At 51.6% G+C, this 22,410-nt stretch overlaps 1 protein-coding gene across 1 annotated transcript in view; it reads right to left on the bottom strand.

Annotated features, from left to right (window-relative positions):
* Window positions 1–18,556, bottom strand: part of LOC124509840 (plexin-A2-like) — a 60,274-nt gene extending 41,718 nt beyond the window's left edge. The window contains exons 1-2 of the mRNA XM_047076453.1: window positions 17,471–18,556; window positions 10,989–11,171 (exon numbers count right to left, since the gene is read on the bottom strand). Of these exons, the coding sequence (XP_046932409.1) occupies window positions 10,989–11,171; window positions 17,471–18,556 (1,269 nt within the window). The remainder of the gene's footprint in view (window positions 1–10,988; window positions 11,172–17,470) is intronic.
* Window positions 18,557–22,410: the final 3,854 nt, after the last annotated feature.

Consider the following 22,410-nt stretch of genomic DNA (forward strand, 5'->3'; position numbering starts at 1 on the left):
TTCGGGCCCATCCCCCTAGCTGTTAACTATTGCATTAATGTCTCTTCCAATTTTGCCAGATCAAAATGACTCCATTTTTCGGTGTTCTCCTACCACCCCCCCAGGAACCTTTGCCCTGCCAGCTCTGAATGGGTATGACTGGCACACAAAAGATCCCAGACAGCATCTTTGAAGAAGAGCCCCGGGGCTCCCAGGGACGCACGGGTGATGGGCTGAGGCCCCACGCTTTACACGGCAGCTCTTGGCCTTGTCAGCCACACTCCTTTGTCTTCCCTTCAGAAGGCTCCCGGCAAACAATGATGCCTGGAGAAAGGGGAGTCAGCTGGGGACTGCGTGTGGCACAAAAGCCTGCCACCCCATCCATTGTGGCCCAGGCTGAGATGGGTGGGGAGGGGGAGGAGGAGGCCTGAGGGGGTGATACAAGGCAGCGTGTGCCGAGGTGACAGCTGCCGTGTCCCGGGTTTCCAGGGCACTTTTGCTCGAAGAAGTGTAAAAGCATTGGCCCTTCCGCTCTTCTCTCGTGCATCTTCTCGCATCGCTCTGAAGGGCAGGTGGTAGGTTACAGACGGACCAACGGGCTCGAAGAGAAGACCGACAGGGTGCTAAAGCTAGGGGTTAACAAGGCACGGGTCTGGAGCCAGATCTGGACTCACATTCCAGCTGTCCGCTAAGTAGCAATGTGACTAAGTAGCAATGTAACTCTGTTGGGCCTCAGCGTGTTCATACGGAAAACAGACAGAATATTCAACCTTCTCTTACTAGGGTACTAAGAGGCTTAACTGAAAAAAAAACAAAAAACAAACAACACTTAGCTCAGTGCTTAGCACATAGTAAGTGCTAAAGTGATAACAGAACCTGCCCCCCCCAACCCCGCTAAAAATCCCACCAAAAACGTGGCATGTCTAGAGAGGACCAGCATGTAAGATTTGAGACTCCCAATTCAGTGTTGCTCTGATATGTCAGAACATCTCAGCCCCAAGGCAAGCATTTTGTGGTTAAGTACACCTCCTTGCTGGCCAGGCTCAGCTAAGGTCCCCAAGGCAGTGGAATGAGGGCTCGGGGATGCTGGTCACTGCCCCTCCCCTCTCCCAAGTCAGGCCTGGGACAGAAAGCGCAGCTAGACTCTTGTCCCCAAGAGAATGACCCCATAGGTTCTGCTCAGGGAATGCTTGCATGGCAGGGAAAGGCGGAGGTTAATCTGAGGTTTCGTGCAGAGGGAATATTCTTCCACATGATAGAAAGAGAAAAGACCACAAATTGGAACTGAAGTCCCTGGATTTGAGTCTTGCCTCTGATGCTAAGAACCTGAGTGATTTTGAGCGGATCATGTCACTTTTCTGGGCATCAGCTGTCTCATCTATAAAACATAACAATAGCTATCTCACCCACCCGAAGTCTGGAGGCTGGACCAGTCTCTGAGGTCCTTTCCAGCTATAAAATCAGGGCAAGATTCTCACCTTGCATGAGGGAGTTCACCTTCTCCCTGGGGGCCCTGCCCCCTGCTGGGGCCCAACTCCTCCCCCCCTCCCCCTCCCAGGGGCCGCTGTTCTCACCCACCCCTGAACTGTAAAGGTGAGAATCCCCAATTTGTTACTAAAGCCTGTCCTTCCAGGTGAAATGGGGACACCTAGCTGGTGGCAGTAACCTTCAATTTAGAAAACCACAACATGGTACAGGAGTGGAGGCTGATCAGGACAAGCACAGAGACACGCACTCCTGAGGTTCTGTCCTACCTTGGAGCCTACAGACCTTTCTAGAGGCCATGCTAGGAGGGGCATGGAATCCTAGGAAGGGCCTCAAAGGACAGAAACTGAGATCGACCTTCACCCCCTTGCGTCTCCATGTATTTCCTGCTTTTCTCAGCACACGATAGAAGGACCCAGGGTAAGAAGGCAACCAGAGTTTAAGCAGCTGCAAGAGTTCAACTTCCTCATCTTGGACTGTGGAAGTGACCTAGGTATATGCTGGGCCCACCTCCATGTGAAGTATCTGTAGCCCCGATTCCGGTTCCCCCATCTTCCCTTGATTGACCCCATGACCCCGAGCAAGCCCTTAGCCTCTCTGAATTTCAATATCATCATCTGCGACAGCGCAGAGAAATATCCCAACCCTTCCTGTTCATCAGAAAATGTTACGGGATTAATGAGCTAATAGAATCCAAGGGGCCCTGGGCCCCGGAAGAAAAGCATGGTAATAGCACAGAAGTAGTAGCAGGAACACCCATGTGAGTCACATTCATAGCAATAGCAGCAGCAATGGCTGCTATTAAGCACCTACTATGCATCGATAGTATGCATTAGTAAGCATACTAATTCGATTAAGCACCTACTATGCATCGGGCTCCGTAATCGGTACTTTACGTCTGTCATCTCTGATATGCAGAGACATCTTGCAAGACGGCATCAGTGGACCAGTTGAGGAAACTAGGCGCCCCCCGCCCCCCCCAACTCCATAATTAATCTGAGGCAGGGCGTACAGCACTAGGATATTGTGGTCTGCTTGGGAGCATGCAAAGGACAGAGAATGGCTCTGTTCTGGTTAACTCTGCAAAGGGGCAAGAGCAACCAGCCGCTTCCCCGGCCCCGCCCTGGGGCGGGGTCAGTTCATATTGTTTGGTGGAACTCTCGGAAAGCTCTCACTGGTGACTAATGCAGCTGGGTGCCAATGTCCAACAGGATTAGATTAGTTTGGCTCAGCTGGTCTAGTCTTCTAAATATTTTTTCCCATGACTCAGGGCTGGGAGGAAGGGGGCAGGATTCTCTTCCTCTATCTGACCTTGCAAACATGTCACTAAAAAAGGAGGCTGATGTGACAGCGCCACTCCCCCCAAGGGAGTCAGACAAGAAGTGGGATTTGGGGGAAGCCTCAAAGATGTTCGTAACAATAACGCAAAGCACGGTTATGCCAAGCACTATAGTTTAAACGCTTTTTCATACACGACTTCGCTCCGTCCTTCGGACGACTACGCAAAGTGTTTCTTACTACCCCCCACTCCACAGAAGAAATAAATTGAGGCTCGCAAGTTAAGTAACACCAGTAGTGATATTTAAGAGCAAATATTCTCGGAGAGCCTGGGTGGCTCAGTCAGTCAAGTGTCCAACTTCGGCTTGGGTCATGATCTCGTAGTTCATGGGTTCAAACACCCTGTCCAGCTCTGTGCTGACAGCCAGAGCCAGGAGCCTGCTTAGAATTCTGTGTCTCCCTCTCTCTCTCTCTGCCCCTCCCTTGCTTGTGCTCTCTCTGCCTCTTTCTCTCTCTCTCTCTCTCTCTCTCTCAAAAATAAACAACAAAAAAAGAGCAAATATGCTCAAACCTGGCACGGTGCTATACACTGATTAATTCATTATGCTCTATTTTGTTCTACTAGCACTTTTTCTCTTCCTAACATACTATATACTGTGCTTACTTTTTAATTAATTAATTTATTTATTTTTGGTCTGTTTTCCGACAGTAAGATATAGACTTCAATAGGACAGACATTTCTGACACTTTTGTCCACAACTGCAGACCCGGAAAATGGCACATAGTAGGTACTCGCTCATTTATAGTTCAGGAATGAATCATTTCACTTCGTCCCCGTCAGACTCTCACAAGGCAAGTACTGTCACTGCTCACACTTTACATGAGGACACTGAAGCCCACAAGCTCATACGCTCTTCCTATGCAAATCGGTTTCTAACCTGCAGGCAGAACAGACCAGATGGTCCCTGGAGGTCCCTTCCAACCCTGAGATACACGTCCCATGTCCTGTGTCGAAGGGCAGGCAAGGCTCAGTGGCCTCAAAGGATGCGCTTTGTATTTTCCTAAAGATGAGAGCTCTGCCCCTTAACACATTGGCCCCTTAAATTTTCTGTGGAAACTATGTGGGTCACCTGGATTCTGTGAGCTTGAATCATTTCCCCTTCCCCCACCTCGGCCCTGAAACACAGTTTCCTGTGTTTCACCTGTCCTGAGATAAAGCCTTGAGCTCCAGGGGCCCACTCTTGGATTGCCAAGCAGCCTGCTGAATACACAGCCTGATGCCTGGTCCAGGGACGGGCCAGGACTCAAGCATACATTGGGGCTGCACAAATGGAGCACAACATAAATGAATCTGTAGCTTCTCCCCTTTCAGAATGGCTCCGGGAGATCAGGACTTCCTTCCCCGGGGTCAGCTGGGGCTCTGGATAGAAACCCACGCCCCCTCTCTCTCCACCTGTCACGGTCAAGCGGAGGGATGCGGTGGCCCGGGGTGGGGGTGTGGGGGGATTCTGTAAAAATATGCCTCCTTCCGGGTGCCGACCAAGTGCTGCCGTTCCCAGCTTTCAGAAGACCGGTTCTTGGGACCCAAGAGGCCTATAAAACAACAAAACAAACAGCGCGCTTGGCGGTGGGAGCCTGGGCAGGGAGCCAAACTCATTACCAGGGATGGGGTGGTGAGCTCAGAGCCACTACCCCGGCTCTTCCACGCAGGCTCTGGGGATGTGGGCGAGGGTGTCTGCTCCACACTACCCCAGCCCCCAGCACGGCTGAGATGCCCGAGGAGGGGTAGGGCGTCGGGTTAGCCGTCACGAGGGCCAGGAGAGCCGCGGTCTCCCAGAACTGGACCCGCAGCCCTGGTTGTTTACTTGATCCGGGGTTCACACTGAGAAAGGAGTGAATCATTTCCACTCAGAGGAACGAGTGGCTATTGTTTGGTGGGGCTGGCCCAGACAGAAAGGCATGTTTCTCAGCTTTTCATCCAATTTGGCCCTCTGTCCACCAAGACGACTCCACCCCATGACGAAGCCAAGTAACAGGTTCGGAACTTCTGTGTGTTTGGGGAGGATGTGTAAGTGCCAATGTCAAGATTGCCAACGGAGGGGCCGTAGAACCTTGGGTGGGATACTTAATATCTCCGTGGCTCAGTTTTCCACAACTGCAAAATGGGGCAGAGATGTAGGGGTCCATGGCCACACGCAATTGAAGTATTTTCAGACGAAAAGCAGAAGAGTATCTTGTAACTAATCAGTGTTACCAAAAAACTGAGCAGTCACCCTGGAGCTTAGGAACGTTATTACTTTGGTGCTCTCGATGGATCCTCTCCAGCGCCTAAGCCGCTCCTGCAAAGGAGCTCCAGTTTTCCTGGCTTTGCTGAGCAAACCGTTTGTGAAATTGGAAAAAGAAGAATGGGATCGGGACGCCGGGGCTTCCTGTGGGCTGCGGACTGGAGACCTTGGGTTGGTTGGTATGTCCCTTAGGGAAAGACAGAATTTTCCTCAAGAATTTCTCAGGCATTTCCGCGGCCATGCTGGTTAGCTAATGGGAAAGGAGGTGGTGCCAGAAGAGGCCAGGGCTCTCCCCAGAACTTGAAGAGGGCTAAGTCCCTGTGGATTTCTAAAGCCGTCCAAGAATCCTACAAACAGAGGGCTGGCAGGATGGGGGCAGGGCAGTGGTTACCTGGGCCTGTGCACCTGCTCCCTGCTGTCAGCAAACCCACATCTGATCCAAAGGAGGCAGATGGCTGGCCATGCTATTCTGGGCATCTCCAGGCAACAGTATAAACACGGTCCCCTTCTTCCACCCCGGTCACCGTCTCTGAGAGTACCGCCCACCCTCGTCCACATGGTCCACACGTCCCTTTCAGACTCTTTTCCCTGTTACCCACCAGCAGCTCTCCCGTTTTCTTGACTCCTCATCCCGCCGCCACCCCACCCCCTGACATATCCACCAGAGCATAGCTTCCTTCCCTCGCAAACCGGCCACATCAACAGCAGTCACTCTTGGCATCTGGTTCTATCCCAATCGGTGCAAATGGGGGTCCGGCATGCAGGCGGTTCCCAATACACGGGAGCTAAATTTAATGAGCACCTAATGTGTGAGAGATGTTGGATCTGACCACGGGAAAGGGTGACGTAAACGTGAAAAAGAGGGTCCCTGTCCTTCAGGGTCTGTGAATCTCAACGTAAGTGGGCACATTAGTGGCTGCTCCCATGTCGGACGCCGTCAGAGCACAATTACATGCTGTGAGGGGTCTGAGGAGGGTGCTATCCACAGTGCTTGAAGGGGCAGGATAAAGGACATTTCACCAGCCCCTGAGCAGCAGGGGAGCTTTCCAGTGGGGACAGAGAACAGACAGCCAGCGACGCCCGCTGCTGTGTAAGGCCCCGGGGCTGAGGGGCTAAGGGAGGCCCGCGGGGACATAAAGCTGGGACTGAGGCAGGGAGACGAGGAGCCAGGACTCTGCTCTGAACCTGGAGAGAGTCCTCCCTCCCACGTCCTGGTAGCCTTGGTCTCCTCAGCCTACCTCTGCCCTCCTATGCCCCAGGACTTAGGCTCGAACCGCCTCCTGGGCTCCTCCCTTCCAGCTGGGAAGTCCTCATCAATGAGTTTGCACGTCTGTGGCCGCTATGCCTCTTCCATCTGCTTCGACATTAGCTCCCTGCCTCCCTTCTCAGTCTAGACTCTCAGCCTGCCCTTAGCCTGGGGGTGGAGGTGTCATCACAGTCCGCTGTGTCCCCCCCCTCCCCGCCCCCCACCCCGCAGAATATCCTGCTTTCCCCTCCCCTACATCTCGCCCCAGGCCTGCCCTGCCCTGTCTGTGCCCAGCACCTCTTCCCGGAGGCTGAGGGCTTTCTGCTACATTCTGGGAGCAAGCTGAACCCAACCTGTGACTTCAAAGCCCACACCCAGGGTGCCTTGGCTTCCCTCTCTTTGTGCTTCCTCTCTGCCACAGCCTGCCCTTCTACTGAGGGAGTCCGTGGAATAGTCGTGGCATAAAGATCACGTGGGGGGTGCAGGAGTCCCTCTACAGCATCCCTGGTCAGTGACTGTCCAGTCTCTGCTTAAATATTTTCACTGCCTGGGGCGCCTGGTTGGTTGGTTGGTTGGTTAAGCAACCGACTTCGGCTCGGGTCACGATCTCACGGTGCGTGGGTTCGAACCCCGCGTCGGGCTCTGTGCTGGCAGCTCGGAGCCTGGAGCCTGCTTTGGATTCTGTGTCTCCCTCTCTCTCTGCCCCTCCCCGGCTTGTGCTCTGCCTCTCTCTCTCTCTCTTGAAAATAAATAAAACACTTAAAAAAATATATCTCCACTGACTAGGAGCTCATTCCCTCTTGAGTCAATTCTTTCCATGCTGGGACAGTTTTGGCTACCAGAAACTTCCTCTTTATAATAAGTGCAAATGTGCTTTATTATAACTCCTGCCCGTTGGTTCTATTCTGCCCTCTGGAGCCACGCCAAGTCTGTCTAATTCACTTTCCACAGCTTAATGGCTAAGCACGCAAACTGGGAGACCAGATGAAGGTTCGAATCTCGGCTCTGCCATTTACTAGCTCTGGGGCCTCAGATGAATGCCTTTACCTTGCTTGGACTCTATTTCTTCATCTGTAAAATGGAGGTGATAACAGCACCTACCTCATAGAGTCACGTCAACATTAAGTGAGTTAATAGATATAAAACTCTCAGAATAACACCTGACACATAAGTGCTCAGTAAATTATATTATCTGAAGAAAGTTGTTTTGCTTCCTCTTTCACTCTTCTTTCCTTGAGTTATTATCCTCTTAAGAATATTCTTCACATAGCCTAAGTCCAGCATGTCTCATGACCTGGAAATTCTTCTCCCGTTAGCACGGTGAAGACTAATTAACATCAGGAAAGCTGCATCACACGGTCGGCTCCCTTGACCTTGGAGTCAGCAAAACTCCCAAGATCCTTTTCACTTGGTCTTCTCAGGGCCAGACGCTCACAGCGCTCTGCCTTGACTTTCCCCTCACCAACCTCCCAAACCCCTCTGTGCCCTCTAGACCTTCCATGCACCGTTTTGCACCTTCTCGGGGCGGCACCCCAGGTCTAGCATGCCCTTCTCTCTCACCCGTTAGTCAATTCATTCGTTTTCTGTCCCGTTCGGTCTTTAAGCAAATTCTGCTATTCCTCCTCTTCAGTAAAGGCTTCAAGGTGGGTCACACTTCCGTGGTTGGTTTCTCTGCCATTGTTCCATCCCTGGGGTGAGTCACGGCCTGTCTTATCACCTGTGATGCACTGACCCTTAGCCTAGGCCGGTATTGCACACCTTGGTTTTGAGGTCTCCTCCTTATTCTGCCTGTTCTGTCCACGTGTTTGTGACTCAGAAGGCAGGGGCCTAGTCTGGGATGCTCCGAGTCTAGCGGAGGACAGTACATGAGCAAGCATGTGACAGCACATAAGAGCACCTCATGGTCATGTCACTTCTAGTGAGTCTCCACTTCCTCCACACGTCCCCACACAGGGACATCCTGTTCCTATGGCTGCACTGGATGAGGGCAGTCCGACCGTCTGACAGATGCCTGGTCAGGCAGGGAAGAAGTGAGCGGTTCTGACGCACCCTGCTTCCCTCCCCTCTCCACGCTCTTAGCTCGTTTCTTTTTTTCTTTATTTTCCTTCCTGTGTTGAAAGAGCTATGGGGTTTGGGCCATGGTAGAGTTTCCTGGGGACATTCCACAAATTCCTCATGGGCTGTTGCTCTGGAGAGAGTGAGGGCAAGTGGGTGGGTAAATGGGAGGCCAGTGGGAGCCAGGGTGTAAGTATCAGGTGCCTCAAAGGAGTGTGGGTGGAAAGGAAGGGCGGGCTGCACAGGAGAAGGAGGGGTGTTATGAGCTCATAGAAACAGCCAAAGAAAGGCCAAGTGAAGGCTGAGAGGAGCAGCCAACTTGCAGGTTGGGACAAGCCGTGGGCAGCCACGCCCCTAGCCTTGCCCTTGAACCCGCTGACTTGCCTCCGTGGCGACTCGTCTGCCGAGATTCCAACAAGGCCAAGAGAACTTGGCTAACTTGGGTGTGTGGCTTGGAAAGCTGCCCCAAGCAGCCCCCTGTGTGTGCTGCACAAGACGTACAGAGATAGGGGAAGGTCGGCACAAGGATTGCTTTGCGTCTGGCTGGATCGTTCTTGCTTCATTCGGCCCTCGTCTGCCCGTTCGGCAAATGTCCATTCCTTAACTCTGACCCGGGACTGTCGAGAATGGAAGCACTGGTCCCTGGCTGACCCTCCTCAACAAGCCTGGGCCTGAAGGTTGTTCTCATCCTCCCTCCCCGTGCTCTGTGGCTGCTTCTTTAAGTAAAAGGGGGTGCCAAATGGAGTGTCAGGGCAAGAAGGAACTTGTCCTGGTCTCTATGCTTGGGCAACTCACTGGTTTCTCTGGGCCTCAGTGTTTCTGCCGAGCTATGTGCGTACTGGGCCGGATGATATCTCAGATGTCTTAGAATGGTTCTATTTTTCAAAAGCACTTTCAGGGCCTCTCCCCTGTGTAAACACTTGGTGCAAGAACCGGGCAGAAGGAGGTAAATAAACACGAATAGAGCATGACCCCTGGCTTGCACAGAACTTTCAAGAGAATAAAGGAGACCAACAGTCACACAAACGATCCAGAACAGGGAGGGAAGGCACCGGAAGAACAGGGGAGGAAACGGAACACCAGCCTGCGTGTGGGTGCCACTGGCCCCCGGGAAACCTTCATGCGATTTAGAAAAAGGAGGGCTCTGTGGGCAGATGACTTTGTAAGAGGAGCTCCTCTGGGTGGATCTTTAGACCTGAGGGTGCATGGCTTGACAGAGAGACTTCAGGCTGCATTTCAACTCCCTGTAGGCTCCTTGGCCCCACGCTCCCAAGCAAGGTACTCTCCACTTGGCTGAACAGGTAGATGACCCTGCAGGGAAGTCGCCAGCCTTAGAGGTCCACACTCAACGCTGCCCAGTGGAATATGCCACTTTTAAATCTCGGTAGAGCCTCCTCAGGCAACTCCCCGCTCCCCCCATTCTGGGACGGCAAGTGGGGGGAACCACACCCATACTCTCTTCCCTGTGCCTAGAGGGCAAGCCAAGGTCCACAGTCCCAGGCAGAGTAGGGGCACAGGACAGAAACAAGTGACAGCCTCTCCACAGAGCGAGAAAAGGGTTAAAGGGCCTCCAGTATCAGGCGAACCAGAAGAGGTCTGGAAAGCTCAGCACCTCCACACAAACCTAGACCTGTTTTTCTCACCTCCTCTGAGCTCAGCACAAGCAGAAGGCGGAAATTCTTCCTCAGGTTCCCTCCCTGCCACCCTCCTTCCACATTCCCCAAAGACATCTCTCTCCCTAGGCTCTAAATGGATTAGGGGGAAAGGGCCGCAGGGGTGACGTCAACATCAAAGCGTGAGATGCGGTGAGGTCTTGCACCCACAGGTGGCGGGACTGGGGAAAGGTGGCAGAAGGGTAAGCTTGGGAAAAGGGGATTAGCTGGGACCGGAAAGAATGTGGCTGCTGTAATCCCACATAATGAACCAGACGGTGCTTCGTCTCTGCACCCTAAGCACTAGACAAGCAGGCACAAGCTGCTGGTTTCAGCCTTCCGTGCTGCCGGCCCCAGCCAGCCAGTGCCCTCCAGCTGGCAGAGGGGCCCAGGGCAGGCATGAGATAAGATGTCGACTTCCTCCTGGCAGCTCAAGCCTGGAGCGGGGAGTGGAAGGGCGGGGAAGAGTCTGTGATCGTGGGAAGAGGAAAGGCAGGAGAGCGGTAAGTCACCCAGCCACCCCAGGCCCTCATCAAAGCAGCACGATCCTTTGCCTGGGTCCTTGGATGTGGGACCCATGACCTGCTTCAACCAGGACGCAACAAAGACTTCTGACCAGTACAATCAACTCTATAAACCGTGGGAAGGGATGTGTGAGGTGGGCGATTCAAAATACAGATGGTCAAAGCATCGGTTCTACTTGATTTGGAGATAAAGGATGATTCTATTTCCCTCCCTTCGGGTGACGTACCTTCCTAATCCCGTGAAGTTTGGGCAGTACTGAAATATGCTCACGTTCCCTAGACATTCACTCACTAATGACTGGGAGAAGCAGCTAGAAGAGAAGCCACAAAATTAGTCCCTACCTACCCACCCCCATGCTAACCCCCCTGCCCAAGAAAGGGAAGAGTTGCCTGTGTTAAATGTCCACCAACAGCAAGCTTCCAGAAGGGGCTCTCCGCTAAGGAGCTGAACGGCATTGGGGTGTCTGGGTTCACAGACTCTTACCTTTTTCAGCTTGCCACTCTTCGTCCCCACAAAAACCACGCTGTAGCCATTGTAAACGTAGGAGGCCACTGAGGTCATGCGGTCCCGGCTGGTGGTATACAGGGTCAGTCCCTCCACTGGAGTCGAGCCTCCGAGAGGCTGGTTGATGTCCAGTCCACAGAAGTTGTCATCAATGGGGACGGGCTGGAGGGAAGGGAGGGAATTGGGGTGAGTGACAGCAGAAGTACGGCAGAGTCCCTATACGAGCCCGCACCCAACCACCAGCCCTAGGGCACAAGGCCTCAGAGAGGTACAGACGTGGGGTTCAGGAACCTAACCTACGCCTCAAACAAAAGCATCTCACCAACTGACTCACAGATCCCACATTGGCTGCTGCGAAACCAGAGAGAAGGATCCGTAGCCTTTATCACACTATATTGTAGCCACCCATCTACCCTTCTGCTGAGAGATCCAGAGGCAACTGGGAAAGCTGATTTCGGGCACTCATTTTCTGATCATTTTAATGTCCCTGCGGACCATACCATTGTATAGGGATCCTGCTCTTTAGACAGACGAGATTCAGTCTGGAGGCAGCATCGTAGGATTTCTACCAACTGGAGAGGGGTTCTTGTTTGTGTCTTGGGCGGCAAGGTCTCCCTTTAGGCATAAGGAATTTTAAGCCATTCAATTATTCACCCCATGCTATACTGGGGATAGAACGAAAAGGGTCATCGAACACGGGACAGGCCCTTGTACTTTGGCAAAGTTACTTAAGTCACATAGACCTCAGTTTCCTCATTTGTGATACTACTTGACCATTTTTCTGAGGAGCAAACGAAATAACCTATGCAGCAGAGATTTTGTTAAATTATACAATTTCTACTGTTGTACATGATAGGTTTTCAATAATGTTCACGTAGATATAAATAAAAGATAATTCTACAGGCGATATTCTTCCCATTACCAGGTTTTTGAAGGGACCGGTGGTGTGCCTGTATAAAGAGTGTCTTTCAGGAGTGCCTACACCGGTCAGTTGGGTAAGCATCCAACTCTTGATTTTGGCTCAGGTCATGATCTCTCAGTTCATGAGTTCGAGCCCCACATTAGGCTCTGCAGTGCAGAGCCTGCTTGGGATTCTTTCTTTCCTTTCTCTCTGCCCCTCCCCTGTTTGTGTGCACACACATACTCTCTCTCTCTCTCTCAAAATAAATAAACATTAGGGGTGTCTCGGTGGCTCAGTCGGTTGAGCGTCCAACTTCGGCTCAGGTCATGATCTCACGGTCCGTGGGTTCGAGCCCCACGTCAGGCTCTGTGCTGACAGTTCGGAGCCTGGAGCCTGCTTTGGATTCTGTGTCTCCCTCTTTCTCTGCCCCTTCCCCAATCGTGCTCTCTCTCTGTCTCTCAAAAAACGAAAATAAAACGTTAAAAAAATTAAAAATAAATAAATGAATAAATATTTGTTTTTTAAAAAAGAGTGTATTTCGGTGGACACTAGAGCATCTATGAAAGACGATCACCCTAAGAAAATGAAAGAATAGCTTAACCCAAAGGGGGAAGACCTGAATTCTAGCCTCTGCCCTGCTGCTAAGTGGCTGTGTAAACTTGGAACAGTCATATCCTCTTCGGGGGCTGGGAACACGGGATATTAAGTGGATTATTTCTAAGATCGCATTCAGTTAACAAAAAAGACCATGCTCCTGGAGGAGGGGGGCCGCCAAAGGGTTTGTCCTGCCTGCACAGCGCCTGGCCTGGGGCTGGGCCAGGAGGGGCCTCCGAGGCACCCCGGTTGACGCACAACCAAGAATCCCACGGGCAGAGGCTGCAGACTTTGGGCCAGAAAGAGCCCAGAGTCTTGCAGCAGCTGTTCCTTCTGGGTCTGAACAGGTATTCCGGAGGGGGGAAGGAAATGACTACTGTGGGAAACATAGAAAGCATGAGGGAGAAACCTGCAAACTGTCTCCGGCTTCCTCCTCTCACCCTTCCCAGGGAACAGCAGGCTGGTGCATCACTCACTGACAGTCTATTTCCTTGGAATAATTGGTTTATGAACTGGGGCATGTGATGGCTAAAATAGGGACTTCCCTTCCATTCCCTTCTCGGATCCAACGGGAATAGAGACTCACGCCTTGTGATTCCTTGGTGTTCTGCAGAGGGCTGATACTGGTAGGAGGAGATGCCCTTATGTGTGTGTGTGTGTGTGTGTGTGTGTGTGTGTGCGCATTCTTTAGGAAAGGGACTGATATTCTGGTTAAGGATGACCTTGAACAACTCTAAATAATGGGGAGACCCACACAGCAGAAGGGATAAGTTCCTCGAGAAGGGAGCAAAGCAGTGGCCTGCTGGACAGCTCACGAGGGATGACTGTGTGCGTGTCTAACTACGGTGGCATCACGCTGGTGGCTTAAAATCAGCTGTGGTGGGAGTATTTGCACCAGGAAAATTGGCTAATGCTTCTAATTAAGTGTCCCCAACCCACCCGGACTGCCTGAAGAGAACCAGCCATTTAATATTTATGAGCACATCACTAGACCGAATGATGGAAATGTCTAGTTCCCTAGAAAGTCAGGTTGCAGGAATCAGTTACCACTTTTTAGGTTTTCCACTTTCCTTTCTCATCCCTACACCATAGGCAGCAGGTACCCTGGTAAGACACAAGAAATCTACATTGTGGTCCTGTTTCTACCACTAATTAGCCATGTGACTTTGGTATGTCATGGGCCCTCTCTGAGCCTCAGTTTTCTCATCTATAAAGTGAAAGTATTAGACCAGGTGATGGTCAAGCTTTCTTTAGTCCTGAAAGTTCTTGTTTCAAGGCTTTAGCTTCCTTTCCACAAAAGGGCTGGTAAGGCTGCAGAGTCTGGGCACAGGCATAGCCCAAGCCAGTTTCTGAGTAATGACGACAGAAGCAAAAAACCTTGCCAGTGATTGTGGATTTCTCTTTATCGTTCCTGATTCTAGAATCTCCAGAACTGTAAGGGAAATGGTTTTTTGAGTTTTTTTTTTTTTTTTTTTTTTTTTTTTTTTTTTTTTCCTGAGCCCCTGGAGTTGGCTGGTATTTCTTTCTCTCTTCTCTAAATTGTCAGGTGTTTCCAGACATCGGAAGCCCCTTTATCTTTGCCCAAATGGTGACAGCTTGAACTACGGCTTTCCTTAGCAGCAGCATGGCTAAACAGAAAGAGCTTGGACTCAGAAGTCATATGGGCTGAACTGAACTCAAACCCCTGCTTGGTCATTTATAGCTGTGTCGATTTAAGCAATTGACTTCATCTTTGTGAGCCTTTGTTTTTCCATCTGCCAAAGGGGGGGTGATCCTCTTTGCTTCATAGGGTTATACTGAGGATCAAATGAGATCAAATGAGATGACACTTAAATTGCCCAGCTCAGTCTTCAGTACATAGCTTCCACTCAATGAGTGACAGCCCTCTTCCTTATCCCTTTTGTAGGGGCAAAGCTCAAGTCCTTCATCTGAGAGCTCCATGCCAGTCCAGAGACTATGTTAAAATTAAGCCCTGGGGCCACCGCTTCTCTCACCAATCCTTAACCCTCTCCAAGGCCACCAAAGATTTCTGGATGCCCAGGTCTGGGACTCCTTAGATGATAAGGATTTTAAGTGGCTCTTCTTACCCTTCCCTGCCCACCATGCTGTAAAGTTTGCACCAGATGAGTGTGATTTTCAGGGGTGGGGCAGGGGGGCTGATGAGGGGCTGTTCTTTGAGGCCCTGGTCCCGCCTACTGTCACCTCTCTCCCGGTGCCTTTGCTGCTCTTTGGTCACTAGCCCGGGCTTGTCTCTCCGCAAGCCACTGGAGCCAGAGAAGGGTGGTGGCTTCCTCTTCCCTCTGGCTCAGAAGCAGGCAGGAATCAGCGGTTTCCTCCTGACAAGGCCCCCTCTGGGCAATGGGAACCAGGCAGGACTCTGCAAAGGGGGTTAACCCTTGCATTCCCTTTCCGCTTTTTCTCACTGGCTGGGGACCCTAGGTTACAGAATTTCAGGGCCGTAAAGAACTCTGGAGATTATCCAATTCACCGTCCCCATTTAATAAAAGTGAAATAACAGCAAATAACTGTTTCTTTGTTATTATGGTTAATATTAATAATTATAACTTCCATTTACTGAATGCTTATTAAGTGTCAAGGATTGCACTAAGGATTTTACGAACGTTTTCTATTTGATCTCCGTAATAATCATACATGAGGGTATTATTAGCTCTATATTAAAGATGAAAAAATTACAGCTCAGACCAGGTACATAGCTTGCCCAAAGTGATACAGTTTTGAGTGGCAGAACTGATTTTTAAGTACAAATCTGTTGGACTTCAAAGTCTATTGTCCTAACCACTATCCTATCATACCAAGCAAATGATGCTGTGAACAGAAGCATAGACTAGGCATGACCTGTCTTCTTGCTTTAAGAAGTGACTTCTGGTCCTAACAGTAGGCTTCCTCGATTTAGGATACTCAGAAGGCCATATGGGCCCCTTGGTCTCAGATTTTTTCCCCAGGCTGCAGATCCAGAGTCTACAGCACTTTGCACAGAAATCTATCTTAGCACTTGTCACACATCACAATAGTTAACTAATAATGGTAAACCTAACCTGGCCCTAATCTTTGTGATGTATTATCTCATCTGATCAGCCCATGAGGCAGGCGGTATGAGCCCCATTTCGCAGATGATAATGTAGAGATGTTAAATTACTTCTGAAGCGAGGAAGTGGCACAGATAGAATCTGAACTGTGATCTTTGTCTCTGAAGTCCAAACTCGTAGCCACTATCTCCCCCTCTTTATCGCTCCCTTTCTCTCTCTCTCTCCCACTAGATCATGAGATATTGTAAGAGTAGTTATCACATTGTTTTATGTTTGCATCCCCAGTGCCCAGGACAGTGCTAGGCACTCGGAACATCGTCAGTACCCTCTTATTAAATGGTTGGATGGATGGATGGATGGATGGGTGATGGATGGGTAGAGAGGATGAATGGAAGGATGGAGAGAGGGATGAATGGATGGACGGATAGATGGGTGGGTGGGTGGGTGCTGAATGGATGGAGGGAGGAATGGGTAGGCAGATGGATGATGGAAGGATGGATGGATCATGGTGGTGACCACTTAGATGGCATCTCGACCCTCTGTCAGGACAGTGTTTGCCACGGATGTTTTTACATATGCTGTCCTCAGGTCTGGATCTTGAGCCTCCCTTACTCTCTTCTTTTCCCTTTGTCCAGACTCCCGATTCTTCTTCCCCAGTCTTCAGTCTACCAGTCAAGCTTGACTCCTTTCCTGCTCCTCTAACTTACATATCCATTTGCCTCCTCGGCTCCCTCACTTGTCTTCCCAATGGCCCACAGAGCCCTGCATGTGGACGATCTGGTCCCCGTCACCACTGACCGGCCTCATCCCCTACCACTCTTTCTCCCGAATGCTCTCTACTGCTCCTCACACACTCCCAGCATGCCTTGAATTCTTCGTTCTTGCTGCTCCTTCTCTGGAATGTTTTCCCTAGATATCAACATGACTCACTTCCTTACCTTCCTCAGTCTTTGCTCAAATGCCACTTTTCCAATGAATCAACCTTTTTGGGTATTGCCTCTCCCTCTTCCCTACTTTATTTTTCTCCACAGTAATTACTGACCTCTGACAGACGACACACCTTATGTATTTATTTATCTCACTGCGCTCATGAAAGATCCATGAAGGCAGGGAACTTTGCTGTCTGGCTCACTGCTGAAGCCTGCAGTACCTACAACAGTGTGCCAGGTATGATGCAGGCACTATACATATACACACATACACAAGTACATATGTGCATGTATATATATACATATATGTATACACACATACATACACACATATATGTACCTATACATATACACACATACATATTTAGATATACACACACATATACACACACATATACACACATATATGTACATATACATACACACACATACATATATATACACACACATATATATACACACATATGTATACACACATATGTATACACACATATGTATACACACATATATATGTACATATACATATACACACATACATATATAGATATACACACACATATATACACACACATATATACACACATATATATGTACATATACATATACACACATACATATATAGATATACACACACATATATATGTATATATACATATACACACATACATATATAGATATACACACACATATATATACACACACATATATATGGACATATACATATACATACATACATATACACACACATATATATACACACACACATATATACATATCAATCATAATGACTCAATGGATCAACAAACATGCCCCAAGTGTCTGGTATAGGTCAGACTCCGTGTTACTGGTCACAACCAGATAACAGGAACATGAAAACCTCTCTCATTTCAGACTCCTGCTGGATACAGCAGGGTGTGCAACGGCGCGCCGGCAGGAAAGAGGCTGCCGGGATCACGGATGGGGACGAGAGTGAGGCGAGCGCCTCCTTACCGCCTTGGTGCACTGGACATCCTTCCCCAGCAGCCAGTTGAGCTCCAGGTTGCCCTCGCCCTGGTAGCAGGACTGCAAGCGCTCCTTGATCTGCAGGTTGATGGCCCGGATGGGGAAGGCACAGAGGGCAGAGTCGTCGGGCGGGTGGTGATACTGCTTCTGGCCTTTGGAGAAGATGGCAAAGAGCACGTCATCCTGGCCGCTGATGTTGAAGGCCTGGGCCAGGGACTCCCCGGGCTTGGCGAGGTAAGCGGCCTGCAGCAGGCGGTACTCCACCCCGGCCCGCGTGCAGCCGAAGGGCAGGGACACGTAGGAGTGGAACTTGGGGTCGTCCTTGCAGAGGCGCACGATGCGGGACGTGTAGAACAGGTCCCCCGCCGAGTTGATGGCCACGCCCTCGGGGGTCTCGGGCTGCACCGTGAGGAAGTAGACGAAGCCCCCGCTGGCGAAGCCGTAGATGTAGAAGATGTCGAAGTGGGAGACCAGGGCCAGGGTGTCGGAGGGGATCTTGATGAGGGAGGAGACGAAGTCGCTGTGCAGCTCGTAGTCGAGCATGGCGGAGGACTCGGGGTCGCGGGGCAGCTTCCTGCTGGACAGGGTCGGGAAGTAATCCTGCTTGCCGTCCACGGCCGTGCCGATGAACAGCTTGCCGTCCTCGCCGTCGGAGCGCACGATCACGCCGTACATCGTGCCCGTCTTGTTGACGCTGGACAGGTAGTGCTCCTTCTTGTGCGAGGGCTCCACCAGGATGAAGAGGTCGTCCAGCCGCAGCAGCTTGCACACGCCCTGGTAGAGGCTCCCGCAGGCCAGCAGGCGGTTCTCCGAGTAGTCGATGATCAGCAGCTTGTTGACGTTGTTGGTGAGGGTCAGCACCTCGCTGCAGGGCTGCACGATGAGGGGCGGGTAACAGGACTTGTTGTCCTCTTCCGGCCCCGTCTTGTGAGCCACCTGGATGGTCAGGTTGCCCGTCAGCTTGTACACCCGGTTGATGGCCCCCACGTACACCGCGCCCGTGCCTCGGTGGACGGTCAGGTGGTTGAAGGTCCAGTCCCGGTTCTCCGAGTGGAAGGTGCTGAACTGAGGCATGCCGGCCGCCCCGGGGGCCAGCAGCACCCAGACCACAGAGAGCAGGACCACAGACCAGCGGTCAACCTCTGCAGCCCGTGGCCAGGGCCTCCTCTGTTCCATTCTGAGTGGGGCGGGGACGAGGACACAGATCCTCCGGGTTCTCATCTACTCCACCTTCCCGGCCGGCCCTCACATGATTCTGGAAAACACAAGGCAGGGTGGTCAGACTGAAAATAAATCCTGGGAAGAGGGAATAGGATGGCCTGACCCAGGGTCCCAATCCCGACTAGCTCTGAGTCTCTTCCTTCTGTATATTGGTTTTTCTATTTTTAATATACTTTCCCCCCTCTTTGGGATGTTCAGGGAATCCTGTTATCTATTTTGGTCTCCAGCCTTTACACTGTAAAATACATTTTTTTTTTTTTTTTTTTTACTTTACAAAGCATCTCTATTTCTGTCTTCTTAAGACATCGTTTTTTATCTCAGAGAGGTTAAAAGACTGCTTAAGTTCACCCAGCTGGTCGATCCCAGCGTCGGCACTAAGGCCGGTCTTCCCTACCCAGATGTCACGGCTGTCCTCTCCCTGTCGAGTGGAAATCTCGCCTGTTTTTTATTTTTTTATTTATTTTTTTTTTCAACGTTTATTTATTTTTGGGACAGAGAGAGACAGAGCATGAACGGGGGAAGGGCAGAGAGAGAGGGAGACACAGAATCGGAAACAGGCTCCAGGCTCTGAGCCATCAGCCCAGAGCCCGACGCGGGGCTCGAACTCACGGACCGCGAGATCGTGACCTGGCTGAAGTCGGACGCTTAACCGACTGCGCCACCCAGGCGCCCTCTCGCCTGTTTTTTAAAAGCTTGTTTAGAAGGCCCTCTTCCAGGCTCTCCAGGTCAACTACTCCCAGAGTCTGATACCGCAAATAAAATTCCTTCTTATTTCAGACTTCCAGCCCCTCACACGCTGCATTTCATTACCTTCTCATGCTCTGTGCTCTACAGGGAAATAGAAGAGGTGCTCATCCTGAAAAACTGCTTCCCACTGCCCCTCAGCCTCGTCCTCTCCAGAAAGAAGAAGCCCTGATGGTTAGCTGTTAGAACTTGTTAGAAAAATGAACCACACAGACACTGTCAGGACTGGGGTTTCCACATGGACCATTCGGGAGCCTGAGGAGCCCCAGGGAGCAGGGTGGATCCCCTCCACCCTGCGGATGGTGGGGGGGGGGTGGCGGGGATCGGGGGGGGGGGGTCGTTCTGCCTCTCCGGTGAGCAGGTGGCCCGGTCGGGTAGAAATTACTTCAACTTCTGCTTCTCTGCAGGGGCAGCACGGGAGGAGCCAGGCCTCCTTGCAGAGGGGGACTGGCTACCTGAGTCCCGCGTTACCTGCCTGGGCAAGAGTTCTGGGTTTGGAAAATGTGGGCGCAAAGGGAGGCGAGTTGAGGATCAGCCTCATTCAGCCACTGCTGGGGCCCCGCGACTGTTTAAGGATTCGCGAAGTCAACGCCAGGCCTCAGCCTGTCCTGTCTGAAGCCCAGTCGCCCTCCTGTCCTGACTCCTTTGCTCCTTTTCCTCTGATCCCCAAGCTCTAAAGCTTTTTCTGTATTCTACGGAAGCTGCCCAGAAGGGCACGGTGGGGCTCCTGTGGAGAGCTTCTAGACTCCCGGGCAGAGGATGAGAGAGTAGAGCCTGTCCCATCTCTAAGCACCGTCTCTGACTTCTAGGGACAGGGACAGTGGCTGAAGCAGCAGGTGGCAGCAGCAGGAGGAGGCAGCGAGCTGTCTGGCAGACAAATCTGTTCTCCAGCTGGACAGACTGTCCAGCAACCTTCTCAGGCAAGTCCAGACGGAACTCTGGGCTCAGGGGGCGGCAGGAATGGAAACACCCGTACCAAGGATGGAGACTTTGCTCCAAGGCGGCTTAGGAGCGTCACGTCCCCTTCGGCCCCCTTAATCTGGCCGGAACGGGTTAGAATCAGAACAGGCGCCACCTTGGAAATCCGCACAGCGTTCGCTCTGTATCTTTAGAAAGGCCCCTCCTCAAGGCCCAACAGCCACCATGGTGCCAGAGGGAGGCCCCACCTGACGGCCCTCTTCCAACCAGGCTCCACTGGGGTGCTCTGGGGTGACTCATGAGGCCCCAGGCTTCCTTGGAAAGAGGAAAGCAACAGCGGCATGAGGCCCAGGCTGACCTCAGCGACTTTGACACAGCCCTTCCGGCCCCACGCGCGCACCGGCAAAGCCTCCTGACAGACAGAGCTTTCGGTTTGAAAACCAGAGGTTATTTTTAGCTACGTCCTGGGGCCGGTAGCAGGACGTGAATTCCTCAAGAGGAGCTGTGGAAAGGAAATAACAGAATGCTCACGTTCTCCAGCCGGCCCCCGGGAACTACGAGAGACCGTTCCGAGCATGTCCCCGTCTCTGGGTAGAAAAGCTCCTTTGGTTTCAGGCGGAGTGCGGTCTCCCAACAGGAGCTGTGAGGAGGGTGGTTAAGTGTCACCACCCTGCACATGGGGTTTGGTCTTTTAGAAAGTGTGCTCTGAGACACCCGGGCACCGAGCTCTTGCCTTCTCCACAACACGCCTGCACATACACGGTCAGCCCGTGGCTGGAGGGAGAAGGTTCTGGGAGCAGAGATAACTTCAAAGGACACGGTGTGAGGTTAAGATCAACCACCTCAGCCCCCTGCCCACTATCCATGTGAGGCAGTGTGAATAGGGAGTGGCTTTTGTTGTTAGGCACACTTGGGGGACACATCTGGGCCCCGGGGCAAGTCAGGTCTCCCGTCTCTTTCTGGCAGACTGGGGGCGATTATAGAATCTACCTCTAAGGTTGTCATGAGAGTGAATGAGATGGCACGGGGACCTCTGAGCATGGCGCCCGGCGCACGGTGAATGCTCAACCGGTGTCAGCTGTGATTATTATCACGGAAGCCTCTCGAGGAGACTGTGTTTCAGGAATCCTGCCAGAGCTCTTGAGCTCCGTTATTTGTTCACATTCTTCCTTTCCATGAGAATAAACATTGCGGGTAGACCTCTGAACCCTGGCTCTCTCTGACCCGGTGAAGCCTGTATCGCGGGAAGGGAATGGATCCACGGTGATCTTCTCTATCATACTATTGCACAAGTCCCAACATAGCTCTCTGCAGCCTGCAGGGAGGCTGGTGGAGGTGCAGAATCCTGGGAGCTATGAACTATGAATGGGAAAACTGGCCCGATGCCTAGAAGGTATGAAGTCATGGGGCAGGAGGAAGAGCCAGGGATTCAAATCCTGCCTGTGTCACCCAGGAGTACTATGGCATTAATCTTGTTTGGCATCTCCCTGAGCCTGTTTCTTCATCTTAAAATAAAGGGGGCCTGAATTAACCAGTTTGTAAGATCTCTTCTTTCAGGTGAAGTGATACCTTGAGCTTCTTTCCTTTTGCTCCTAGAATGTGTAATTGAGACTGAGGTCCTTCCAGGCTCCCTGGTAAGGCTGCTTAGGCCAGGAGTTCTCACCAGACCACCACAGTGGGCTTTTCCCTCTCGTCCCTCAGTCAGCATCTGCTCTGGGACAGACGGCCCCTAGGGCCTGTGATCTGGCAGCCGTGGGCCCTGGTGAGCTGGGGTTAAGAGGAGGCACGATCTGCCGTGCAGGGCTGGCCAGGGACGCTCACAGTCCACGTTGGGAGTGTGGCTTTCACAAGGACAACAGACTTAACAGCCAAGTTGAGAGCTTCCGTCTCTCTATGCCAAGGCTGGTTATTACCAGATAGCCATCCCAAAGCGGGGCCCCGCTGGCAAGGATTGAGTCTCCCGTCTGAGTTCAGCGGAAAGCAGAACGGTTGTGCCTCTGGTGACGGGCAGTGTGCTCTAATGGTTACATGCGTGAGCTCTGAAC

Source organism: Lynx rufus, unplaced genomic scaffold (genome assembly GCF_022079265.1).
Source record: "Lynx rufus isolate CCGP_SWC_20201006 ecotype Redwood Valley unplaced genomic scaffold, mLynRuf1.p SCAF_15, whole genome shotgun sequence".
NCBI lineage: Eukaryota > Metazoa > Chordata > Mammalia > Carnivora > Felidae > Lynx > Lynx rufus.